Source organism: Megascapheus bottae, chromosome 6 (assembly GCF_031878675.1).
Source record: "Megascapheus bottae isolate mThoBot1 chromosome 6, mThoBot2.hap1, whole genome shotgun sequence".
Taxonomy (NCBI): Eukaryota; Metazoa; Chordata; class Mammalia; order Rodentia; family Geomyidae; genus Megascapheus; species Megascapheus bottae.
In genome coordinates, this window is record NC_143514.1 from 74,593,053 (window position 1) to 74,620,289 (window position 27,237).

Here is a 27,237-nt window from a genome sequence, read left to right on the forward strand (position 1 = left end):
CTGCAAAACCTGGCCATTTCATCTGCCCTAATCCAAAACCACCCCAGCCACTCCAAATCCCTTTTGCGGGTGGAGCGGAGGGGCTGTCTGGATGGCATATTGCATTGGGAGACCAGCGGACCTATGAAGATCCAGGACGTCCACACAGAACTGTCCCTGGACAGCTGCCTCTGCACAAAGAGCCAAACAAACAGGTTCCAGAGACAGGAGACAGACACTGCCTTCATTCCAGGCCCAAGCTCTGGAAAAAGGGATGAGGGCAGTCTAGGCCTCTTCTGCAGAACCAGTTGGCTATCCATCTTTGCAATGCAACTTTCCTCAGCCTGGTCCTCTCTCATGGTACTGATTTCACACAGGACACTATCAGGTTTAGTTACCAACTTGGTGCCATCAACAGATGGAGTATCACAAAACCCCACAAGTTCCAGCGTTGCTGGACAGCTCTATCTTCTGTCACACTAGGCTGAAGGCCTGGAGTCTTGGAGCCAGACTTTCTCCTGGTCTTACGCTGATGGCAAACACTGAACAACTTCACACCTCTTCCTTCTCAGCCCAGGAGTGCTGCTCACTTCCCAGAGCCCTCTCTACAAGTAGCAGGTCTGGCTGATAGGGAGCCACCCTGAGGGGACTGGGGGAGGGTAAGTCGATCACTTTCCTCATCTCCCAAAATACTAGGCAGAAAGGGGGCTGCACCTTTTCCAGGCTCTTGGAGCCTGGAGAGCTAGTCTCTTCCCAGGCAGGACCAAGCTGCCCAGGGCTTAGCTGGAGGAGGGAATATAGGCATGGGGTGCTCATCTATCCTGGGGCTACTTAGCCCCACCTCTTTTCTGGGCGGCAGTAGGAGTATAGAAGCTAAGCTCACCAAAATCCTATTGGGTTAATGTTTCTAGTAAATTTTCCAGAAACATTTTTAAAGTAGACTATCAAACTACCCTTCTCAATTAAAAATTCATTAAACTGCTAAAACCCCTCCCATGCACTTTTTCCTGCAAATCAGGTATTTGTAAAAACAAACAAAAATAGGAAGAAAAATAAAAAGGAAAGGATATTTTCAAATGGAACTTACTTTTTAAAGCGATGAAGACACGCACTTGGGGGTGGGTGGGCAGGAGTTCTCATTTGTGTTTTGAGATCCCAAATTAATGAGCATGATAAACTGTTATTGCTGGCACTGGCTTTGCCCCAAGTGGCCACGTGGCACTGTCTGACTCTCTACTCTGAGTCCTTGGTGGGTCCCCCAACCCTCCCCTAGCTTCCACCCTTTCCCCTTCCATTGACTTAGGACAGCCCTTGTCGACATGCCAATCACAGTGGGAAGGGAGGGAGAAGGAAGTCACAGTGCATGGGGTTCAAGGTCACAGTGGGCGGAGCAAGGGGGATCACAGTGCAAGTAAGTTAGGTCGTTCCCTCTGCTCAAGTCCAGCTGTCTGCCATGACAGTGCGACTCATGGCAGAAGACCCAGGAGGCGGTGATGGTGGCAATGGCGGCATCCTTTCTCGCCTGCATTTATCTTCGCTGCTTAAAGCCTTGTGACCCATCAGGACCCAAAGGCTGTCTGATCACATTACTGGGTTGCCTGCTGTCTTCGGGTTGGGAGATCCTGGTTGGCCTAAAGAAAGGAACAGAGGGATAGTCTATAGAAAGACAGAAGAGAGACCCCCCAAATCAAAAAAATCCACCATGCTTGTAAGAAACCACAGTGGCTGCCAGCTAGCTTGCTTCTGTGGTAAGCAGACTCCAGGCATCTCCAAATTAGCAGGTGGTTGGTAGCTCATGTTGCCCACATTGGCCTCTAGCAGCTACAGTATCCTTCCCCCATTTGGCTTGCCATTACTCAATTTATAGGCAGTTTGCTCAGGGCCCATCTTGTTCAGGGCCCCCAGCCCCAAGCTCGGGGGGGCCCAAGCTCAGAAGACCCATAACCCTCCATTCTGTTTCCTGGTTCTTTCCAAACCATTTGGCTACTGACTGAACCCTATTCCTAGAGAAGACTAAAGGAAAAAGGCAGTCTCTTTCTGCTCTGAGAAGAAAACAATGAATTTAAAACAAAGAAGGGCAGGGCACAATGGCTCACACCTGTAATCCTAGCTACTCAAGAGGCTGAGATCTGAGGATCATGATTCAAAGCCAAAGCCAGCCCGGGTGCTAAAATGGGGCACTAATGTCCGTGAGACTCTTATTTCCAATTAACCACCAGAACACCAGAAGTGGCGCTATGGCTCAAGGAGTAGGGAGGTAGCCTTGAGCTAAAGAGCTCAGGACCAGCGCCCAGGCCCAGAGTTCAAGTCCCAGGACCGGCAAACAAAACAAAACAAAAAAACAAGGAAGGCACAGAAAGCACATGGATAATTCAAGCCCTAGAAGGCCAAACCATAGGCTGGGAGTGTGGCCTAGTTTTAGAGTGCTCACCTAGCATGCACAAAGCCCTGGGTTTGATTTCCCGGCACCACATACACAGAAAAGTGACGCTGTGGCTCAAGTGGCAGAGCACTAGCCATTAGCAAAAAGTGTCCAAGGACAGTGCCCAGGCCCTGAGCTCAAGCACCAGGATTGGCGCCAAAAAAAAAAAAAAAAAAAAAAAGACTGGGCTGGGAGCATAGCCCAGTGGTAGAGTGCTTGCCTAGCATGAACAAAAGCCCTGGGTTTGATTCCTCAATACCATGTACACAAAGCCAGAAGTGGTGCTATGGCTCAAGTGGCAGAGCACTAGCCTTGAGTAAAAAAAGTATCTAAGGACAGTGCCCAGGCTCTGAGTTCAAAAAAAGAAAAAAAAGACCAGGCCTGGTGGCTCACACCTGTAATCCTAGCTACTCAGGAGGCTGACATCTGAGGATCAAGATTCAAAGCCAGCCTTGGGCAGAAAAGACCTTGAAACTCTTATTTCCAATCAATCACTAGAAAACAGGAAGTGTGGGCTGTGGCTCCAGGAGTAGAATGGTAGCCTTGAGCTGAAGCGCTCAGGGACAGTACCCGGGCCCGGATTTCAAGTCCCATGACCCACAAAAAAAAAAAAAAACCAAAACAAAAACCCATCCTAGGAACAGCAGATAAAGCAGCGGCACTTACCCAGACACTAGTATCAGGCAGGATACCACTAGTATCAGGCAGTCCTTTTAAGAAGTGGCAGACATGATTCAAAGCCCTCCATGTAGCACTGCCTCTGCCTGGAGACTTAGTAGGCAGCCGGCCAGCAAACCAAATCCCAGCCACCATTGTACACATGGAGCAAGTGGAGCAAGCTCCAGCAGGCCAAAAATCTGGCAGGTGCTTCTCCTTCTGAGGGCCTGCTGCACTTACCTGTCGAGGATAGGTTTCTCTTGCTCCTCCTCAGGGCTGGCGCTGCCCAGGATCCGCTTCCGGGCCTCGGCGTACTCAGCCTCCCTCTGTGCTAAGGATTTGACTGGAAGGGCAGGCCTGCTGGTGGAGTTGGGGCTGCTGACCACGCCGTTGCTGGTGGGCCTCTTGAGGATGCGGATCTGTGGAGGGGGCCCCGTAGGAAGGCTATCGTCTTGAATCACAATGGGCACTTTGGGAGGAGACTTGGATTTCCTGCTAACAAAGAGCAAACAGCTTCACAAATCCCACCTCCATATCCCATACCACCCTCTCTGTTCTCTCCCTCCCTCATTGGGCTGCTGACCAGACACCCAAATAACCACTCCTCATAAATGTCCCTCCATAAAGAAGCCTCGCCATCAGCTCTGCAATGCATAGTAGCTTCCCCACAGACCTAATCCCTGGCAGGGTCAGCTCACCACCATGTCCTAGGATTTCCTCCCCATGGGCATAACAGACAATAATTCCATGTCCAGCTCTAGTATCTTCCCTACACAGACCAGAGTGTGAGAGGTGAGGCCTCAGCCAGGCCTTCCTCCACATGTACTCAAGCCAAACACTACACAGGAATCTATTACATCATCTCTGGCACCAAGACAGGCTTTTACCAAACTGCCTGTGACTTCTGGCACATGCCCTATGTCTCCCAGAGACAAGCCACAGCAGACAATGCAGTCACCACTTCCTAAGGGCTCCTGGAAGAGAAGCCTCTTTTACCAGGGCTCTGGGGTCTGCTGGACAGCGGCGGGGCTGGGTAGTGAAAGCTGACCCTAGAAGCAATGCTTTTCTTTTGCCTCAAAAAAAAAAAAAAAAAAAAAAAAAGGCTGATAGGTGGACTTACCAAGGCCACGCGTTAGGAGTAGGAGAAGCATAACTCATAAACACAAAGAGGGAAATCAACACAGTGAGAGAACAGAACAAAAGCCACAGGAAGAGAAAGGGACTGAGGCAGAAATGACCACCCACACCAGCCACCAGGACCCTCCCAGAACAGCCAAACAGCTTCTCTTTAGAAACAAGAAGGCCAGTGGGGGCCTTTTCCAGAGCCCAGGTGATGGAGCAGAGGTGATGGAAGAAGCAAACTGTTTCTAGGATGAACTGGAAGTAGTAGCAGGACTGAAACCAAATGGAAAGGGGCCTGTGACCAAGAGAATGAAGTTCCTGAGAAGAACAGACAAGAAACCAGCAATCTGACCTCGAGGGCAGGGAAACAGGAGGCCAATGGGAAGTAGCACCCAAGAGTCCCCAGGGACTGACTGTGCAGCCTGGTTAAGCAAATCCAAAGTTCTATTTTCCATCCTGCCTCTTGTCCCCGAGGAAAATGACAGGAACCTAAGCCCAAAGACAACCTTGACCTACTCAAAAACCCACTTCCTCAGGTGCACTGGTGGGAAACAAAGCTATCCCTTAAAGTCTTCTCAGAACTTATTACAATCTTTTCTTCTAGAACACCTCTATATTCTAAACCTCCAAATCAGCGAGGCCCAAGTATATTAGTTGTCCAAAGTCTCTCTGTCACGGAGGAAGAGACTGACGTCCAAACGGGGAACAACTGCCCCATCTCAGCAACTGGGCACAACCAAAACCACTAGTGCAACTTTGTCACCTCCCACCTGCCATCAGGTGGGCTCATACAGGGGGCCCACAAGGTGAGGCAGTCACAACACCCCCATCTTATCCCAAAGCCTCAAGTCACCATGTCCTGGTCTCCAGCTGGAGGGAAAGGCAGGCTGGCTGCCCCAGACTCTGACCTGCTAACCCTGGAGAGCACCAGCTGGAGAGCACCGACTGGCCAGCTTTCCAGCAGCAGAGAGCTCAAGCCCTCATACCAGACAGCAGCCTTACCTCTCCTTTTGTGTGATCTTCAGTTTTTTTTCCAACCGTCTGTCTATTTCCTAGAGGAAAAAAATGTATATAAAAAGTGGAAAAAAAATCTCTCTCAAATAAAAACTTTACGTATTTTTAAAGCTAAGGGGAGTATGCTCTCTTCAGCCAAGGACATGACTGTGTCCTTTGGGGTGATGGATAGGACTAGACAGGGGTTCGTGGACCTTCCCTCTGCGGTCCATCTCCCTTTAGCCCCATGGCCACAGCCAAGAGCTCTAGATCTCACTGCTCAGGTGGATTCTTTCTGTGTACAGTCTCTAGCCTGTGTCTTGGCCTGTCCTTTACAAAGACACTCCAAATACTTCTCTCAATATAAATGAGACTACATCACTTCCACACTTAAACCCCTTTACCTGCTCAAAGGGCCATGTCTCAGCTATAAGCATGCCACCCGTACTTACTCCTTTCTTCTGCTTCTCTTTGACAATACAGTACTAGCTATCTACCAGGCCCCAGAACCCAGTATGTTGGGTTCTGCCTGCTGTGGCTTTGCCCCCCTAAATTCCCACCTGACCTGTTCAAGTCAAATGCTTCCTCCCTATGAGGTCTTCTCTGCTTCTGAGGCACAAGCCATCAACCGCCCCTCAAAGGGAAACTCCCAGTGCATCCCATCAGGGCTAGTGTATCAACAACTTCACAATCTATTTCTCAGATGACCCTCACCTAGCAAAAGGCTTAGAGTAAAACAGAAGTGTGATATTTATGGAACTGAAGTTCCCAGGGAACTGAAGAAGAGAGGACAAGGGAATTTCTCTGGGAACAAGAGCTTGGCAGGTCTTAACACAAAGCCACCATTTGAGACAAAAGCAAAACGGAGACTTGCTGAGAAATATTCAACACATTATGGCCTGAACTCTCACCACAGCAGGGCAAAGAAAGGTTGAGACTAACTCCAGCCATGGACAGGATCTAACTGATTCCAGCACCAGGAACTCTGGATACCTTTCTATACTGGGTGTTAGAATGCATGCACACATAAACACATATGCCCCCTACCCCCCTCCCCGGCAACTTTGTGGTCACCCTCAACCGGATGTGGTAGAATAAGAACCTGAGGCAGGAAAATCACAAGTTCAAGGACAGAAGACCTGACTCTAGTGGTAGAGCACTAAGCATTAGGTCCTTTGTGCCTAATGCTTACAAATCCCAGTACCACCAAAGGAAAAAAGAAAAGAAAACATCTCAGACCACTTAGCTATTGGAGGGAGAAACGAGGCATAAAACTGTTGCCTCCATCAGGTCAGCTGTCAAGGTCTGAAGATTTTTGGTTATCACTATTAGGGGAAGATGCTACTGGGGAGGCAGAAGAGCTGCTAAACATCCCATAAGGCATAGGTCAGCCCCCACAATGAAGTCCGTAGTGTCAAGGCTGAAGTTTCGACTGACACAGTACAGATTTTTAAAGGTGTTTGTCTCCATAGAGCATTCTAAGCACAGCTAGAGGAAGAAGGCTCAGCTCCCAAACCAGGGTGTGGCCCAGAAAGTGGTTGTACTTTATAGATGATGGACCAGTTCAAACTGGCCAGCTCTATTCAAATCTAAGTGTTCACTGATTCATTTGAACTACTGATAATGTAATATGTCTAGCAAACAGAACAGTTTATCATCGTGAAGTGGGATTTTTGGTCCTTTTCCTAAAATGTTTGTCACTTTTCATGTCCTTATTTGTGTGTCTTAAAAACAACACAAAGTTAAACAGGAAGGTAGATTAAATTCAGTCTAATGCTGACACTCACTGACTGTAATTGGTGCCCAGGTATGTGTTTAAGATTCATTTGGGCAAGAACAACATTGTATTTTAAGGAAGCCACAAACTCTGAAAGGGCCAGAAAGGTAGGAAAACTTTCATTCCATCTTGGAACAAAGTTATGCTCAATGAAACTCAATAGCTGAGTAGAAAAACTACACCCTTAAGAAGAGACTAGCCCAGATTTTTCTGCAAACTAACACAGACTTACAGAATCTATGTCTGCTGCATAATTTCTGTCCAAACTGTATAGTTCTATAACAATTAGTGCTATTTCCTGAGTGAATATAATATCTGATGTTAGTTTAATAAAGCCTATTGTACCTCCCCCTTTGGCGCCAGTACTGAAGCTTGAACTCCAGGTCTCTTCCTTTAGCTTTTTTTTGCTCAAGGCTGGTGCTCTACCACTTGAGCCACACCTCTACTTGTGGCTTTTTGTTGGTCAACTGGAGATAGAGTTTCATGGTCTGGCTTTGAACTGTGATAACCTCAGATCTCAGCCTCTTCACTAGGGCAAGGTTGTTTTTTTTTTTTTGTTTTTTTTTTTTTGCCAGTCCTGGCACTTAGCCACTATCATTGGACATATTTTGCTCAAGGCTAGTACTCTGACACTTGAGCCACAGCGCCACTTCTGACTTTTTCTGTGTATGTGGTTCCGAGGAGTCCAACCCAGGGCTTTGTGCATGCTAGGCGAGCACTCTACCACTAGGCTACACTCCTGGCCCAGGGCAAGGGTTTTTCACAAATAATTTATTGTTTTACTAAGGTTTCATACTGTATCACTTTGCCCACTTAAGTTTACCCTTCATAAACACAAGGTTTTACACCTGCGGGATGTAAATATATTCAAACAGGATTGAAACCAAATGCCTGTATAGGCCAGGCAAGTAGCCACACTCCACACTCAGAGACACATGGAGGAGGGGGGATATGGGTTTCACAGAGCACCGGCTCTGCCTAAAAGTGAGATAAGCTTCTGCCAAGTCTTGGCTGACAGGGCCACATTGGCTATTTTAGGAGACCCTGAATTCAAGATGTTTATGGGAAAGCTCTGAATTTTTAAGTTTCATTTCCTTTCACTGAGGGCAAATGGGGCTCAAACATGAGCTGGGCCTGAGCATTTTTTTCTTCTGCAGGCTGTAGGGAAGATACAGACCTATCTAGCACATGGACCTGGGTTCTAAGAGCCCTTCAATGACATTGTAGGCATGTCTAAGTAAATGTGTTTGCCCCCAAACCACAATATGATCAGCACACTTGGTATGTATTATCATCAGACTTTAAAATAATGTTCAACACCAAGATAAGCCACTGGTAAAACTATTGGATAACTGTTCCTCTTCATCATCCCCCCCTTATTCTACATGGCTCTCTGGTATTTGATAACTAAAACTCCCATCCAACCCATGGCATCAGGTAGGACAGCTTTATCGGAGATGGAGAGGGATTCTTCCATCAGATCACAAACTGGGATATTAACACAATCACCTTTGGCAGAAAGTGGATCAGATCCCAGTCATATCCAGATGGCCAGCCAGACACTGCTCAGAGGAATCCAAGCAGACGTGGGAATGCTCTGCCAGCCACTGGACAGGGCTCTGCACTTAGCCCCTGGAATCTGTCCAGGTATCATGAGTCAGTCCACACTTTGCTTAGAAAAGGCCTTGCAATCCATCTGTTACTAGACTTGTGCTCTGGAAAGCTGGATCAAGTTACAGCTTTCCTACAGAGAACTTTACAAGAAGAAACAGTGTCTCTACCAGAGACAGCATGGGCAATGGAATCAAGTTACTTTTTAACAATACTGTCCATGTTTAGTCAAGGCTCTTGCATGGTTGAGCTCCACAATGATGCAAAAAACATAAGATAGGCCAGGATTTGGCCTAGTGGTAGAGTGCTTGCCAGGCATGCATGAAGTCTCAGTTTCAATTCTTGGTACCACACACATAGAAAAGACGGAAGTGGTTTGTGGCTCAAGTGGTAGAACTCTAGCCTTGAGGAGAGCCTAAGGACAGTGCTCAGACCCTGAGTTTAAACCCCAGGACTGGCAAAAGAAAAGAAAAGAAACGAAGAGGGGAGGGGAGGGGAGAGGAGGAACATAAGCTACATTAGGATACTACTGAGTGGCAAGAGGCAAGTAAAGACATTAAACACCCACCAACAGGGGGTTAAAAGAAGTTAGGTGTGGGGCCAGGAGTTTGGCCTAGTGGTACAATGCTTGCCTAGCATATACGAAGACCCAGGTTCTGATTCCTTGGTACCACATACATAGAAAAAGCTGGAAGTAGTGCTGTGGCTCAAGTGGTAGAGCACTAGCCTTGAGGAAAGCCCAAGGACAGTGCTCAAGCCGAGTTTCTCCTGCCAAACAGCACCAAGCAGGATCTCAGTGGGGTGACTTCCTTTCTCTTATTGGAATCCTAAAACGAAATCTGTTGTTGCCTGTCTGCCCCATCAGGCCGTGCCACTGCATTAAAACATATCTTGGTAAGAAAAGCCCAAGGAAAGCAAGCAGCCAGGATGTATGGAGAAACATGGAAGAGGTGGGTGTTCTAGCCAGGCCCATCATATAGGGGAGGTAAAGGAAAGTCCATAATCATAAGGTGAATAAAGACAGATGTCAACATCTACAGGTTCAACTCACCTGAGGGCAAAGCACAGCTTTCCTGGCTGCTGATGCCCTTAACCTTGCAATGAACATGTTTGTGTGAGCCTCTATAGGAAAGAGGACAGGAGCATAGGAGTAGGATGAGATAGCATCCCTCCAGAGGAGAGTGGGGGATGGGCCCCTCAAATGGCCTAATCTGTGAAACAGGGAACAAAAGAGAGGCAGGTTTCTCCTATACCTGTTAAAAGGTGGATGAAAGAAAACCAGAAAAGTGAGGAAGTGAGAAGAGAAACATGGGCTATTCTGGGCAGTTGTACAGTGTGGTCAGTATAGCATCACTGGAACTGCACTTCCTCAGACATACAGGAAACAGACATATCAGCTCAACTTGGGGTGAGGTGATGGCACTGGGGAGACATTCACTGTAGCCAAGCTCACAAGAGACAGAACAAAACAAAATACTCCATTACTCTGCCTTGCTGGTGTCTGATCTCGTGCTGCCTACTCCCCCAGGGACATATTCCTCATTCCTGCCAGTTGCCACAAGACCTGGCCTAAGATATCACATGTCCGGCTTCATCACAAAATCTCTCTCTCAACTAGACTCCCCTGGTTACCAGTGCAACCAACACAACTCAGCAACTCCTAAGTGAAAGAGTCTTGTATTAAAGGAAGGTTTAGAAAGTGAATGAGTCTAGTTTCTGGCCTAGATTAAGAAGTACCTTTTTTTTTTTTTTTGTCAGTTGTACGGCTTGAACTCAGAGTGCTGTTCCTAAGCTATTTTGTTCAAGGCTAGTGATCTACTACTTTGCGCCACAGCTCTACTTCTGGTTTTGAGCAGTTAACTGGATTCTTGTGGGGACTTTTCTGCCCGGGCTGGCTTCAAACAGTGACATTCAGATCTCAGTTTGAGACCTGATTGAGAGCTATGATTTGAGGAAAGAGCCATCAGTGTCCACGTAGGAATTACGGCATGAAAGACCTTATAAGTAACTTTCCTGGAATAATTTGCTTATTTGTGGTTTTTCCCTCATGCTCAAGGAATGACAGTTTGTCTTGGGTTCCCTGTGAGTCAGTATGATCCACAGGGTTCACGCTACCTTGAATAGGAGGTATCAAGTGGACCCAAGGGGTTTATTGTATTTATTTCATACTGGTACTGGGACTTGAACTCAGGGCCTCATGCTCTCACTTGGATTTTTCACTCAATGCTGGTGGTCTACCACTTAGGCCACACCTTCACTTTTGCCCCCCCCTTTGGTAGTAAGGCTTGAATTTGGCATGGGCACTGTCCCCGGGCATTATTATTTTTGGGGGGTGGGGGAGGTTTTTTGGCGGTCATGGGGCTTGAACTCTGGGCCTGACCATCGTCCCTAAGCCCTTCAGCTCAAGGCTATTGCCCTACCTCTTGGCCTGGGCATTGTTCCTGAGCTCTTCAGTTCAAGGCTACCACCCTACACCTTGAGCCACAGTGCCACGTCCAGCTTTCTAGTGGTTAGAGATAAGAGTCTCATTTTTTTTTTTTTTTTGGCCTGTGGTGGGGCTTGAACTCAGGGCCTGAGTACTGTCTTTGGACTTTTCTCTACCACTTGAGCCACATTACCACTTCCAGGTTTTTTCTATGTATGTGGTGCTGAGGAATCAAACCCGGGCCTTCATGCATGCTAGGCAAGCACTCTTCCACTAGGCTAAACTCCCAGCCAGGTTTCATGTTCTTTAGTGCCCTTTAGTGCCTAGGCTGGCTTTAAATCACGATCGTCAGATCTCAGCCTCCTGAATAACTAGGATTACAGGAGTGAGCCACCATGCCTGGCTTGAACTCTGGACCTGGGCACTGTCCCTGAGCTCTTCCACTCCAGGCTAGCGCTCTACCACAGCGCCACTTCCAGTTTTCTGATGGTTAATTGGAGATAAGAGTCTCACAGACTTTCGTGCCTGGGCTGGTTTTGAACCCTGATCCTCAGATCTCAGCTCCCTGAGTGGCGAGGATTATAGGTGTGAGCCATCAGCACCCAGCTCCTACGCTGATTTTTGTTATCAAGTAGTAGTGACAGCCTGCCTAGCAGGACTGTCCAGAGAGGAAAGCACCCAAAGTCCTATCACTCCAGATTTAGAAATTATCTCAACTGTGGCCAAGGATTGATTGGAAAAAAAAAAGGCAAGCAAGGAGCTAACATCTAACATCTGTAATTCTAGCTGCTGAGAAGCTAATATCTGGAGGATGGCAATTCCAGGTCAGTCTGAGCATAAAAGCTTGCTGGATTTCATCTCCAAAATAATAAGCAATAAGCAGGACTGGAGGCCTGCTTATCAAACTGTAGAGTAACAGCCAAGGAAGTAGTAGGAGGAAACAAAGCTATCACCTAGACTGGAAAGTTTTAATTCTGGCTCTTTTAATTCAGACCTAGAAAACCACCTGAGATTCTTTTATCTGCAGAACACTGTGACTCTCAGGATCAGCAGACAAAGAACCTTAAGTAATGCAGAGAAGTGCGCAGAGCCATTTGTAGTTGCCTGTCAGGGCAAGCTGCCCCAGCTTTTCTTAAGCACATTCAGCCCTCAGGATTTCTGAGCTGGCAGGTACAGGGAGCAGCTGAGGTGGGGTAATCGTTACACCAGCTCCAGCAGTGCTACCCAAGATAGTAGCCATACCATATGGCCATGAACACGGCTCACATATGGTCCATCCAACCTGAGATGCATTAAACTGTCAGTATATGTGTATACACTAAAGTGTATAATGTATCTCTTTCTACACACACATATATTTTTTCTTGCCAGTCCTTGCCCAGGGCCTGGGCATTGTCCTTGAGCTTTCTCAGGGCTAGCACTCTAACACTTGAGCCGAAGCACTACTTCTTTTTATTTTTTTTGGTGGGTCATGGGGCTTGAACTCTGGGCCTGGGCACTGTCCCTGAGCCCTTCAGCTCAAGGATACTGCCTTACCCCAGGACCTGGGCATTGTCTGGAGCTCTTCAGCTCAAGGCTACAGCCTGCCCTGCCCTTGAGCAAAGCCCAACTTCCCATTTTATAGAGGTTAATTGGAGATAAAGAGTCTCAGGTCCTTTTGTGCCCAGGCTGGCTTTGAACGCTGATACTTAGATCTCAGCCTCCTGAGTAGCTAGGATTTCAGGTGTGAGCCACCTGCTTCTTCTCTCTCTCTCTCTCTCTCTCTTTTTTTTTTGGTCAGTTGTGGGGCTTGGATTCTGGGCCTGGACGCTGTCCCTGACTCTTCAGCTCAAGGCTACTACCCTACCCCTTGAGCCACAGTGCCACTTCCAGTTTTCTAGTAGTTAATTGGAGATAAGAATCTCACCATGTTTAGTGAAATGTGCCCAATTTCTTTGTGCTTCTAAAATGTAGCAGCTAGGGGCCAGGAGTTTGACCTAGTGGTAGAGTGCTTGCCTAGCATGCATGAAGAACCGGGTTGGAAGTGGTGCTGAGGCTCAAGTGGTAGAGCTCTAGCTTTGAGTAAGTCCAAAGACAGTGCTCAGGCCCTGAGCTCAAGTCCAGGACTGGCAAAAAAAAAAAAAAAAAAGTAGCATTTGAAAGTATCTTCTGCTAGACAGCATGGCACAGGGTCTAATCTTGGAGTAAGTTATGGCATGACAGTAACTGGCAGTTACCTAGTGTCCAATGTTGGCTCAAGCCCTGCCCCAAACGTGTCCTACCTCCCTCTAGTCCAGCTATCTAAGCCCCATCATGACTTCCGCAGGCCTAGTCAAACCCACCAAGGAGTTCTACGCTGCCAATCAGTGGAAAATTTCAAATCCTCATTTTCTTCAGTTTCTCAGCAGTACCTGCTCATGCTCAAAGCTTCTTCTGGTAGCGCGCACACGCACATGCGTACCTGTGTGTATGTGTATGTTTATGTGTATGTGCTAGTGGTCCTGAGGCTTGACCTCAGGGCCTGGACACTGTCTTTGGGCATTTTTTGCTCAAGACTAGTGATCTGTCACTTGAGTCACAGCACCACTTAGCTTTTTCTGAGTCTGTGGTACTGAGGAATTGAACCCAGGGCTTAGGCAAGCACTCTACCACTAGGCTGGCTATGGTCCCGCCCCTTCCTTGAGCTTTTTTTGCTCAAGGTTAGCAATCTACCAATTGAGCCACATTTCTACTTCTGGCTTTTTAATCATTAACTGAAGATGAATTTCATGGTCGGTTTTCTTTTCCTTCCTTCCTTCCTTCCTTCCTTCCTTCCTTCCTTCCTTCCTTCCTTCCTTCCTTCCTTCCTTCCCTCTCTCCCTCCCTCCCTCCTTTCTTGGTGAGTCATGGGACTTGAACTCGTTCCTGAGCTCTTCAGCTCAAGGCTAGTGCCCTACCTTTGAGCCAAGTCTCACTTCCTGTTTTTCTAGAGGTTAATTGGAGATAAGAGTCTCAGGCCCTTTTGTGTCCAAGCAGACTTTGAACCTTAGTCCTCAGATCTCAGCCTCCTGAGTAGCTAGGATTACAGGTGTGAGCACTGTGCTCAGCTCTCATGGTCTTTCTTGCCTGGGCTAGCTTTGAATTTCTATCCTTATTTCTCAGTCTCCTGAGTAGTAAGGATTACAGGGGTGAGTCACAGATGCTTGGCCATTTTCTTTTCTTGGCCTTCCATCTACTACCTCACTGGATCCTGTGTACTTCGATGGTAGACTCTCTGTGGATGAGTCTTCCCACTAAGGATAAACAAATCTTATACTCCTGATCTCAAACTGGGCCTCTTTCTGAGTTTAGACCTATATTAACACTTCATTTTTCTTCTTGAGATAGGATTATAGTCTTTTGGCCCTAGCCTGGGAGGGAGGCAGGGAAGAGATTATCCATACTGTCACCACCCTGGCTACACTGGCTTTGTGGGGAATCTCATCAAAATGCACATAACTTTACAAACATTGACATATATTGTCAACTTGCTTTCCTACTTGGATTTCAAAAGGCACCCAATTCACTCCCCAAACCAAACTCAGTTTCACAATCACCTAAGCCAGCCTCCTATCACTCCCTCTCCACCTACCTGCAATTCTGGTCTTCTGGTGACTCAGACCAAAGGCTTAGGATATCTTAGGCCCCATACACTTCAGTAGTTATTGTAGGTTCTACTTTGAGAACACCTCCCAATCCCACTCAATGAATGTTCCTATTGCTACCATCATAGTCAGAATTACCAGCAGCCCATGAATGGACATTGGCAGGAATAGCTTTCTCCAGTTTCCAGCTTCCATACTTCCTCTTCCCCTGCACAAAACAGCCAGAGTAGGGGCCAGGAGTTTGGCCTAGTGGTAGAGTGCTTGCCTAGCATGCATGAAGACCCAGGTTCAATTCCTTGGTACCACATATATAGAAAAAAAGCTGGAAGTGGTGCTGAGGCTCAAGTGGCTCCACGGCAAGCTGAAGCCACCATGTATACCAAATCTGGCTCCCTGCTGTCCTGTCTTTGTGTTCTATTGCATTGCACGAGCTCTCTCTCTCCCTCCCCCCTCCTCTGCTGGTGATTCATTTCCATAGGCTTTTTGTTTCTTCATGACTTTTTTTTTTGGGGGGGGAACAGGTGTGATGCCAGTCTTGGGGCCTGAACTCAGGGCCTGGGCATTGTCCTTGGGCTTTCTCAAGGCTAAAGCTCTGCCACTTGAGCGACAGCACCATTTCTGGCTTTTTTCTATGTATGTGGTACTGAGGAATTGAACCTGGATCTTTGTGCATGCTAGGCAAGCACTCTACACTAGGCTAAACTCCCGCCCCCCCTGACTTTTTTTTAGTGCTCAAAGCTAGCACTTACTTGAGTCACAATTCCACTTTCCAGCTTTTTGGTATTTTATTGGATGATAAAAGGTCTCACTTGCTTTGACTAGGATTCTCAGATCTCATGCTCCAAAAGTAGCTAGGATTACAGGCATGGATCACTGGCGCCTGGCTCTCACTTAAGTCTTAGCCTTAAGGGGCCTTGTCAGACTACTTTTTTATATAATAGTCTTTGCCTTTTTTTTTTCCTTTTGGTCTCTCATGTATTCAAGTCAGGGAGCCAGTGGCTTGCTTCTGCACTCAGGAGGCTAAGATTTGAGAATCACAACTGGAAGCTAGTCTGGGCAAAGTGGTAGTTTTTGTTGTTGTTGTTTGCCAGTTCTGGGACTTGAACTCAGGGCCTGAGAGCTGTCCCTGAGCTTCTTTTGCTCAAGGCTAACATTCTACCACTTGAGCCACAGCACCACCCACTCTGGCCTTTTCTGTTTATATGATACCGAGGAATCAAACCCAGGGCTTCATTCATAAGCACTCTAGCACTAAGCCACATTCCCAGCCCCTGGGCAGAGATTCTATTTCTAATTAACTAGCAAACTTCAGGAAGTGGAAGTGAGGCTAAAATGGTAGAATGCCAGCTTTGAGTGCAAAAGCTATACCAGAGCTCAAGACCCTGAGTTTGGAAGTCCCAGTACCAGTAGAGAGAGAGAAAGAGAAAGGTGGGGGGGAGGGAAGGATGGAGCACTCCAGGTACCAGTGTAATCCTAGATACTCAGGAAGCTAAGATCTGAGGATCGTGGTTTGAAGCCAGCCTAGGCAGGAAAATTCAAGAGATTCTTATTTCCAATAACCATAAAAAAACTGGAAGTAGAGCGGTGACTCAAGTGGTAGAGCATTAGCCTTGAGGAAAAAAAAAAAATCTAAGGGACAGCACCCAGACTCTAAGTTTGAATCCCAATACCAATTAAAAGAAAAAAAAAGGGGGGGGGGGCCTGGAGTTTGGCTTAGTGGTAGAGTGCTAGCCTAACATGCACAAAGACCCAGGTTCAATTCCTTGGTACCAAATAAACAGAAAAGCTGGAAGTAGTGTTTGTGGCTCAAGTGGTAGAGCACTAGCTTTGAGGAAAGCCCAAGAATGGAGTTCAGGCCCTGAGTTCAGGCCCCAAAACTGGTCAAAAAAAAAAAAAAAATAGAGCCAGGCATCAGTGACTCACACCTGTAATCCTAGTTACTCAGGAGGCTGAGATCTGAGAATAGAAGTTCAGTCAGTGCAGGAAGGAAAGAAAAGTCTGTAACACTCTGATCTCCAATTAACTAAAAAAGAAAGAGAGAAAGAAAAGAAAAAAGAAATAGAGCTGGTCCAAAGTGATAGAGCACTATTTTTTTTTTTTTTTTGCCAGTCCTGGGCTTGAGCTCAGGGCCTGAGCACTGTCCTTGGACTTTCTCAAGGCTAGAGCTCTACCACTTGAGCCTCAGCACCACTTCTGGCTTTTTTCTATGTATGTGGGGTACCGAGGAATCGAACCCGGGTCTTCATGCATGCTAGGCAATCACTTTAACCACTAGGCCAAACTCCCGGCCCTAGAGCACTAATCTTGAGCACAAAAGCTCAGGGACAGCTGGGAGTGTGGCCTAGTGGTAGAGTGCTTGCCTAGCATGCATGAAGACCCAGGTTCAATTCCTACATACCACATACATAGAAAAAGCCAGCAGTGGTGCTGTGGCTCAAGTGGTAGAGTGCTAGCGTTGAGGAAAGCCCAAGGACAGTGCTTAGACCCTGAGTCTAAGACCCTGGATTGGTTAAAAAAAAAAAAAAAAAAGAAAAAGACACAACCAGTGAGTGACAGTACCAACCCCAAACCTCAAAGGGAAACACAAAGGTTCTGGGGGCAAAATAAAGGACTGACAGGTCACACCACCCATGCTAGGTTCATATAAAACCAGGTTTCCTAAGGAAGAACCTACTTCTAGGGCCCAGACTTTCAACCTACCAAGAGCCATAAAAGAAACAGCCATTCAACAGAAAGGAGACACAGATGGATCTCAGGCAATGCTCAGAAACAAACATGTAGATTGCCACCCTGAGAACAATTATATGTTTTGGCCTTAGGTGCTTCTTCAAAGGCTTTGCAGGTGGAAAGGAACTGGGAATCCACTCAGCTCTTTACCTTAATTTAAAGGAGGGGGGGGGAAGCCTGCCATGAAATAAAATGGAAAGCCAAAGTCTAGTAGGGCTCCCACTTTCTCTGTAGGTCCCCTGGTTCCCCCCACCGCCGCCGCCATTGCTTCTCCCTTTTGATTTCTCACACTAAGCAATACAACTCTTGGAAAAAATAGCACAGTATTCCTTAGGCACATCAAAAAAGAGACCGCTCAGCCAGTGTTAGGACCTCTGAGACTTAACTGAATGGAGGCTGAAGTGCTGAGAAACGGCACTCTGCCCCAATGTCCACTGGGAGATGGCTTTTCTGAATGCTGTATTTAACTCTACTATGTAGAAAAAAGACTGTCACTTTAGCTTCACAATGAGGCAAAGGAAGTAGAGCGGATGGGAAGTGACTTGTTCCAGAATCAGACCTGGCATTTAAATCCGAATTTGACTTGTATGGCCACAGATGGAGAAAAGGAAGAACACTGACTGGCAGAGGGGGCCTATACTTCTAATGAGGACAGCAAGCCTCCGGGCTCTTCTCCAATTTATAGGGAGGGTCCCCATCACCTCCCACTCTGATTTTCTTCTAACACCCAAGGGTGCTCTCATCAAAGGCCAGTTAGAATTAGTTACTCAGCAGAGAAGGCAAACTCAGCATCTCCAAGGCAAGTGGCTAAGCAGGCAGAGCAAAACACAGTAGGTGACATGATAGGGGGCTGACCTCAGAGAGAAAAAGAAGGACTCAGGCAAAGATATTCAATAATTAAATAATTCAATACTAAAAAATGCCCAGCTAAGATCCAAAACACACAGGGACATGATAAATTATACAAGACTCTAGGCATTCACACACAGTGAAACCAAAGGAGAATACTCTTGGGGAGTAACACAAAGGCACAATGTCTGTGTGTATCAGATCACATAAAATAATATTTATTGAAATAAACTCCATAACCAGGTGCCTGCCAGTGGCTCATGTCTGTAGTCCTAACTACTCAGGAGGCTAAGATCTGAGGACTGATTTTTTTTTTCAGGGGGAGGGGGAGGAAGTTGGTGGTGAGGCTTGAACTCTGGGCATGGGCACTCTTCTAAGCTCTTGGTTCAAGGCTACTACCACACTTTTCCGTTTTTTAGAGGTTAATTGGGGATAAGAGTCTCAGGTCCTTTTGTACCTGGACTGGCTTTGAACCTTGATCCTCAGATTTTTGCCTCTTAAGTAGCTAGGATTACAGGTGTGAGCCACCACTCCCGGCTTTCTTTTCTTTTTATATTGTTTGATCTTTTTGTTTGGGGGAGGGTCAGGGCAAGCTCAGAAATGAAGAGACAAACAATGAAGAAATGCAGCAGTGGTACTCACTAAGCACTATACTAAAAATCCCCAGAAAAATTAACTTGCCCTACCTTTTTCCATTAGGTCAAATATTAAAAGTTATTTCAGGCTTGCTTGGTGAAATAGGAATGTAATTCTGGGAGACTGAGGCAGCAGGAGTTTGAGGCCAGTATGGATTATATAGGGAGATTGTCTTAAAAAAAAAAAAAAAAAAGCCCAGGGGCTGGGAGTTTGGCCTAGTGGTACAGTGCTTGCCTAGCACGCACGAAGACCTGGGTTCAATTCCTCGGTACCACATACATAGAAAAAAAGCTGGAAATGGTGCTGAGACTCAAGTGGTAGAGCTCTAGCTTTGAGAGTCCAAGTTCAGGCCCTGAGGTCAATCCCAGGACTGGCAAAAACAAACAAACATTACTTCCCCTTTATAACCAAAATTTCAAACAACATATGTCTTACATTTCTGTTTTTAGTACTATAACCAGCAGCAACACTGATCATTAAACTTTTCAGCACTAAGATAAAGTTTCTGGGACACAAACAAACACCTAGCTTATCTAGTTATAGAAATAAGTCAATCCTAAGTGAGAACAGAAGTACTACTTCAAAGGAACCAGTAAGGCCAGGAGTTTGGCCTAGGGGTAGAGTGTTTGCCTAGCATGCACGAAGACCAAGGTTCAATTCCTTGGTACTGCATACATAAAAAAAAAAAAAAAAAAGCCAGAAGTGGTACTGTGGCTCAAGTGATAAGAGTTCTAACCTTGAGGAAAGGCCAAGGACAGTGCTCAGGCCCTGAGTTCAAGACCCAGGATTGGCCAAAAAAAAAGTTGCTGTACATTGTGGATACAGCCAGAGAATACTGATCATTGCTGGTGACCCCATAGCACAGAAGTGAGGACTGGCCCTAGGAACCTGTGTCCTCTGATGTAGACAACAGTGACATTGTCATGTAAAATTTTCCAACAGCTGGGGCTGGGCGTTTGGCCTAGTGGTAGAGTGCTTACCTAACATGCATGAAGATCCAGGTTCGATTCCTCGGTACCCATATACATAGAAAAAAGCTTGAAGTGGTGCTGAGGCTCAAGTGGTAGAGCCTTGAGAAAGTCCAAGGGCAGTGCTCAGGCCTTGAGCTCAAGCCCAGCACTGGCACCAAAAAAAAAAAAAAAAAAAAAAAAAAAAGTTTTTTTCCCCAACAGCTTTGGAAACACAAAACTGTTCCTGCAGTAGAAGTAAAAGCAAAAAGTCCTGTGACTGCCTGGGTACCCAGTTTTTAGCCCAGGTGTTGGGAAACCATGGCAGCTGTTTCACAAGCCCAGAGCATGCTGGAAACAAGCCCCTCAGGCAGCCACAGAACAAGGCTGGGAAACTCATTATCCTCCATTCTTTGAAACCAGAGTCCAGGAACAGACATCAGTATGGTGGTGCCTACAGTGGCCAACTGCTTTGCAAAATTCCCATGAAAAACATGGTGGTCTCTAGGATTCAGCCTTCCTACAAACACCTTAGGCTCAGGGTACCCGGGTCTTTGAAGTCAGAACAGAATCAGGTAGGTGGCAATCTAACACATCTGATTTTTGCTCATTGTCCACAGCCAACTGTATACCTCCAATGATGGCCACCCACAGGAAGAGGCCAGCAGGAAGCAACTGTCATACTTGAGGGACTATGGCCTCATCTCCAAAGAGAGGGAAATCAAAGCTCTTAAGCTGTTATTTCAGTAATAGCGAAACAACAAAAATCTCTAAGCTCTCAAAATCAAGTACAAGGAGGTCCTTCCCAACCAGGCCCTCTCCGGCCTGCCTCATCTCTTTCCACTCAGCTCTGCCAACCTTCATGCCTCCAGCCAGAAGGAAATACTTCTAGCTCTCCTAACACCACTCTCCATTCACAGCCTCATCCAAGCATGGCTTTATGTTCTACCACTTGCACTACTAGACTTAACACAGACTAATTCAGCTGTTTCTTCAAATCTCTCCCCTACTCCTCTCTTTTTCTCAGACAGTCCCATTGTGTAACCCAGACTGGCCTTTCTTTAACTAATGATCTTCCTGCCTCAGCCTAGAATAGCCAGGATTACTGGTCTTAGTTCCTGCTCTTCCAAACTTTATGAAGCATCATCTCCTCTAGGAGACCTCTCATTCCAGCTACAGTAGCCAGAGTTTAGTCCACATCTACAGGAAGTGTTACAGTGCTGTGGATTCCTGTGTTCAGTGTTGACAAACATCTTCCTACAGACTGACATACACCTCCAACATTACTAATGGCCAATGTCTAGCTGGCCGACCCATATGGGTATAAAATAAACATAAACAACAAAAAAAAAGTTAGCTCAAGTTTGGAGCCATGAGTGTAGCCTAGTGGTAGAGTGCTTGCCTAGTATGCATGAAGCCCCGGGTTCAGTTACTCAGTATCACATACACAGAAAAAAGCCAGAAGTGGTGCTGTGTCTCAAGCTGTATTGCATTAGCCTTGAGAAAAACAAACAAAACAAAAACCCAAGGACAGTGCCCAGGCCCTGAATTCAAGTCCCAGGACTGGCAAAAAAGAAAAGAAAAGAAGACCCCCAAACAAAACTCACGAATATGAATTTTTTATTAAAGAATTTATTAATGTTGATTTTTACATCATATTTTAACTAATATGAATTTTTAATTCAGGAGATCAGTTTTGTTTGGTGGTCATGGGGCTTGAACTCAGGGCTTGGGAGATGCCCTTGTGCCTCTTGCACTCTACAACGTGAGCCACAACACCACTCCCACTTTTGTTTTTTAACTAGTCCTGGGGCTTGACTCAGGGCACTGTCCTTAGAGGCTGAGATCTAAGGATCACAGTTCAAAGCCAGCCCAAGCATTAAAGAACCTGAGACTCTAATGTCCAATAAACCTGTAGAAAACAGGAAGTAGAGCTTGGCTCAAGGGTAGGGCAGTAGGCTTGAGCTGAAGAGCTTGGGGACAGCACACAGGCCAATTCAAGCCCTATGACCAACCAAAAAAAAAAAAAAGTAGCAATAAGGGATGGGAATGTGGCTTAGTGGTAGAGTGCATGCCTAGCATGCATGAAGTCCTGGGTTCAATTCCTCAGTGTCACAAACACAGAAAAGGCCAGAAGTGGCATTATAGCTCAACTAGGAGAGTGCTAGCCTTGAACAAAAAGCAGCTCAGGGACAGCTCCCAGGACTAGCAAAAAAAAAAAAAAAAAAAAAAAAAAAAGGTGGCAGTGGAGCTGTGGCTTAAGTGATGAGTTGCCAGGCTACAACAACAACAAAAGAGCCTGCTAGGCCCCTGTAGTTCATGCCATTACAGGCATGTAATCTGGGGCTCAAGGTGGTGTAGCACTAATTTTGAGCAAGAAAGTTCAGGGACATAGTCCAGGCCCTAAGTTGAAGCCACAGGTCAGATGGGGACACGAAAGAAAGAAAGAAAGAAAGAAAGAAAGAAAGAAAGAAAGAAAGAAAGAAAGAAAGAAAGAAAGAAAGAAAGAAAGAGAGAGAGAGAGAGAGAGAGAGAGAGACAGACAGAGAGAGACAGACAGAGAGAGACAGAGAAAGAAGGGAGGGAGGGAGGAAGGGAGGAGGGGAAGGAGAGGGAGGGAGGAAGGGGAAGAGGAGGGAGGGAGGAAGGGAGGGAGGGGAAGGGGAGGGAAGGGGAAAGGAAGAGGAGGGAGGGAGGGAAAAAATCTCAGGGACATAGCTCAGTCCTGAGTTCAAGCTCCATGCGCGCACGCACGCGCACACACACGCACGCACGCGCACACACACATTTTTAGAAATTTAAGAGACAGCTGGGTGCTGGTGGCTCACACCTGTAATCCTAGCTACTCAGGAGGCTGAGATCTGAGGATAAAGGTTCAAAGCCAGCCCATACACAAAAGGACCTGAGACTCCAGTTAACTTCTAGAAAACAGGAAGTGGGGCTTGGCTCAAAGGGTAGGGTGGTAGCCTTGAGCTGAAGAGTTCAGGGACAACGCCCAGGCCTAGTTCAAGCCCCATGACCCCTCCCACCCCAGCCCACCAAAAAAGTAAGAGACAGAGGGGGAAATGGGGATAAAAACATGAGAAGGGGTATCAATGTGTGAGAAGTAATGCACCTACTACCTTGCAAATGTAACTGTAACCCCTCTATATATTACCCCGACAAAAAATGTTTTTAAATATGAGACAAAAATATTCATATAAATGAGGTAAGGTATGGGTTCCACTTCTACCTGGTAGTTTCAAACAGTTTCCTTAAAGAAAGGAAGAAAGGAGAAATAAACTACACTAGCATCTGAAAGATTTAAGCTACTTACACCTTATTCAGCAATAAAATGAGGGAATGGATTAACTGATATCTAAGCTATTTCCACATTCCAAAACACAAAAAAGTGCAAAAAGAAAACCACCTGGGGAAATATCCAATACTGCTGAGTCCTACTTCCCCTATTTCCACTTTATAATAGAAAGGTCGTTATTGCTGTGGTTGTTGAGGACTGAACCCAGGGCCTTATAGCATGTATTGGGCAAGTGCTTTACCACTTAGCTACATCGCTAGCCCTTTCTTCCCAGTTCTTTGAGACCAAAAACAAACAGCTCTTTAATAAGGAGGGCTAGACCATCCCTGTAATCCTAACTGCTCAGGAGCTTGACATCTGAGGGCCTCTGTTGGAAGTCTGCCCAAGGCAGACAAATCCTGGAGAATCTTATCTCCAATTAATCAGCAAAAAAACAAAACAAAACAAAAAACATAAACAAAAACAAAACAGAATTAAAGCTAGGCACTGGTGACTCACACCTGTAATCTTAGCTATTCTGGAAGCTGAGATCTGAGGATCATGGTTCAAAACTGGGCCTTGGTAGCTCACACCTATTAATTCTAGCTATTCAAGAGGCTGCGATCTGAGGAACAAGGCTGGAAGCTAGCCCAGGCAGGAAAATCTGATGGTCTTGGGCGGGGAGTTTGGCCTAGCCTAGCATGCATGAAGACCCAGGTTTGATTCCTCGGTACCACATACATAGTAAAAGCCAGAAGTGGTGGTGTGGCTCAAGTGGTAGAGCTCTAGCCTTGAGAAAGCCCAAGGACAGTGCTCAGGCCCTGAGCTCAAGCCCAGGACTGTCTCTCCCCCTGCCCCACAAAAAAAATCTGAATGTCTTATCTCCAGTTAACTATCAGAAAACAAGTGGCACTGTGGCTCAAAGTGGTAGACTGACAACCTTCCATGAAAAAAGTTTAGGAGGCTGGGAATGTGGCTTACTGGTAGAGTGCTTGCCTAGCATGTATGAAGCCCTGGGTTCAATTTCTCAGTGCCAAATACTCAGAAAAAAACAGAAGAGGCAGTGTAGCTTCAGTGATAAGAGTGCTAGCTTTGTGCAAAAGAAGCTCAGGGACAGCATCCAGTCCCCAAGTTAAAGCCTATGACTGATGGGGGTGGGAGAGGGGAGAGAAAAAAAGCTGACAGCAGCCCAAGTACCTGAGTTCAAGCCTCAGTACTGACTGGCACACACACACACACACACACACACACACACACACACACAGTAAGAAGCCAAAGACATGGGTGTCCCAGAAACTTTTTTTTTTGGTGGGTCATGGGGCTTGAACTCTGGGCAGAGGCACTATCCCTGAGCTCATCAGCTCAAGGCTTCCCTGAAGCCACAGACCCATTTGCCATTTTCTACAAGTTAATTGGAGATAAAAGTCTCCAGGTCTGGGGCAGGGAGTTCGGCCTAGTGGTTAAAGTGCTTGCCTAGCATGCACGAAGACCCGGGTTCTTTCTATTCCTTGGTACCACATATATAAAAAAAAGCTGGAAGAGGTGCTGAGGCTCAAGTGGTAGAGCTCTAGCCTTGAGAAAGTCCAAGGACAGTGCTCAGACCCTGAACTCAAGCCCAGGACAGGCAAAAAAAAAAAAAAAAAAGTCTCCAGGTCTTTAGTGCCAGGGTTGGCTTTGAACCACGATCCTCAGATCTCAACCTCCTGAGCAGTTAGGATTACAGGTGTGAGCCACTGCACACAGCTGAAATATTACCTTTTTTTTTTTTTTTTTGCCAGTCCTGGGCTTGGGCTCAGGGCCTGAGCACTATCCTTGGACTTTCTCAAGGCTTAGCACTCTACCACTTGAGCCTCAGCACCACTTCCAGCTTCTTTCAATGTATGTGGTACCGAGGAATTGAACCCGGGTCTTTGTGCATGCTAGGCAAGCACTCTACCACTAGGCCAAACTCCGGGCCCCATATCTTTTTTTTTGGCCAGTCCTGGGGTTTGAACTCAGTGTTTGGGTGCCATTCTTGGACACAATTTGCTCAAGGCTAGTGCCACTTGAGCCACAGTGCCACTTCCAGCTTTTTCTGAGTATGTGGTACGGAGGAATTGAACCCAGAGCTTCATGCATGGGAGGTGAGCACTCTACCACTAGGCTACACTCCCAGCCCCCTAGAAACTTTTTTTTTCCCCTAGAAACTTTTTTATGTGAGTCACATTCAAATATGAGCCCTTTTTCTCCCCCCCCCCACTTTTTTGCAGGGGCTGACATGAGGGGTATCTGGATGAATCACTATTAGTAGCAGAAAATAAACGTCTCTGGCGGTAACTGCATTCTGTGGCACAACCCCCCCCCTCCCTAGGACACACTCAAACATATTCCAAAATAATGGCTCATTGAATAAACACCCAAATGACACCTGCTGCTCCCTATAAAATCTGTAACTTGCTCTCCTGACTCAAGTCAACATCCACATAAGCTAAGCAGGCAACGAAGAGCTCTACTATTTATCCTGGAAACCAAGTAATGAGACACTCAACTTTGCTAAATGAGAAAAAAAAGAAAAGAAAATCGTGCAAAACACCACACATGGAAGCAGCGGCCACACGCACTTACACAATCTTTGAGGCCCAGGTTCCACGTTCCCATGGATGTCCACCATGCGGCGTGGGGTGGCTTCACGCCTGTCCCAGAGCACGCTGGCCGCAGAGGCACGAGGGGAACCCAGACCTCTCTCTCCTCTTCCACCTGGTCCCGGCCCCCCAGGCACACGGAGGGACGCCATGTGGGCGGACGTCACCCAGCCAGCGCCGCACGGACACCAACACCCAAGCACCAAAAATGGCACCAGGCGGTGCGCACGGGGTCACCACGGGGGTCACTCGACGAGCCCACGCCCACCGCGCGCCTAGCAGGACGGCCGAGGGATCGTCTGTTTTCCTTGTGCTGCCGCCGGAGGCACGAGCGACGCCACGGCGAGAAAAGGCTTCCGAAATCAACCTCCGCCGCCCAGGTCCCCCTCCACCCCGACCGGCACCCCCGAGACCCTCTCCTCCCCGCGGACCGCGGGGGCTGCGGGAGTCCCCGGGGACTTTGGGGGGAGCCCCGCCTGCCAGGGGCTTCCACCGCGGCGGAAGGAGCGGAGGCCGCGCCGGGGCGGCCAAGGCGCGGAGCGGCCCCGCCCGCCCCCCCGCAGCCCACTCCTCGCCGTCCTCTCCGGAGCCCCGCACGCCGCCCCGGCCCCGCAGAGCCTTCCTCCCCGCCCGCCATGGCATGGTGAGTCGCTCCTCCTCCTCCTTGGCCACATGAGTTTTAAGAAGGTCCCTCGAGCGTGGGGACCTGGAAAGAGGCTGAGGGTGACGAGTGGGCGCCCCGGGTGACGCGCGCCCCCGTGGTGGGGAGGGGTGCGGAGGGAGGCGCCCCGGGCTAAGGTAGAGAGAAATGGAACGCTGTCCCTTTAAGAGGCCTTCGCGGCGCTCCGGGACCGGGGGCGGGGGGGCTCTCCTCCTCCACAGCCCCGGTGTCGGGGAGCCCGTCCTCTGGGAAAACCATCCTCAGACCCGCTCCCCGGAGGCTTCCCGCTCGCCAGCTCCCGCCCGGCCCTGCCCCGGGGCGGCGGCTCCTCCTTACCCCGCTGTCTGCCGCCTCCTCCCAGCTCTCAGCGACCTCCTCATCTTCCATCTTACTCGCCGCTCTCCCTCCTCCCCCACCCGCTCCCTGCGCCTGCGCCTGCGCCCTGCAGCGCGCCGTCGCGGGCGGGGCCACGCAAGGCTTTCCTCAATGAACCCCGCCCCCCGCCCGCCCGCCCGCCCGGAAGGCGCTTCCGGCCCGGGCCCCGGCAGCCTGCGCCGCCATGCTGGAAGAGGGCAGGGAAGCCCGACGGCCGCCATCTTTCCTGAGGTCACCGTGCGCCGCCCCGGCTGGCGTCCGGGAAAGCGAGCCCTTCGGAACCATCTTTGCTAAGGGCGGTTCTCTTCCTGCCTTTCCCTGCGGCTTCTGATGAGTTTCTTGGGGCGCGGTGGCTCAGGCCTGCGATTCCGTCCCTCCTGGAATCCCGCCTCGAGGGCGGGAGCAAGACCACGAGTTCAAGGCCCGCACTGGCAGAACTAGTGAGGCTTTAACTCGATCGATCGATATTTAAAAAAGTAAATTAATAAACGAGCCCCCACTGGTGGCTTCGCTTGTAATCCGAGCTCTCCTGAGCAGGAAAATCTCAAAGACCCTT

The 27,237-nt window shown here is 47.8% G+C and overlaps 1 protein-coding gene across 4 annotated transcripts; it reads right to left on the minus strand.

Moving 5' to 3' along the window:
- Positions 1-1,047: 1,047 nt before the first annotated feature.
- Positions 1,048-26,717, minus strand: Szrd1 (SUZ RNA binding domain containing 1). 4 transcript variants are annotated; one of them, XM_090335735.1, is made up of 4 exons: positions 26,643-26,717; positions 5,183-5,232; positions 3,299-3,550; positions 1,048-1,610 (listed from the first exon to the last, which is right to left on the minus strand). In XM_090335735.1, the coding sequence occupies exons 1-4, from the start codon at positions 26,691-26,693 to the stop codon at positions 1,508-1,510; spliced, it is 456 nt and encodes a 151-aa protein (XP_090191861.1). In that variant the 5' UTR covers positions 26,694-26,717; the 3' UTR covers positions 1,048-1,507. The 4 variants fall into 4 exon arrangements, with proteins under 4 accessions (XP_090191861.1, XP_090191860.1, XP_090191862.1 ...); XM_090335734.1 differs by having other exon boundaries at positions 3,299-3,553; XM_090335736.1 differs by lacking the exon at positions 5,183-5,232 and having other exon boundaries at positions 3,299-3,553; positions 26,643-26,716.
- Positions 26,718-27,237: the final 520 nt, after the last annotated feature.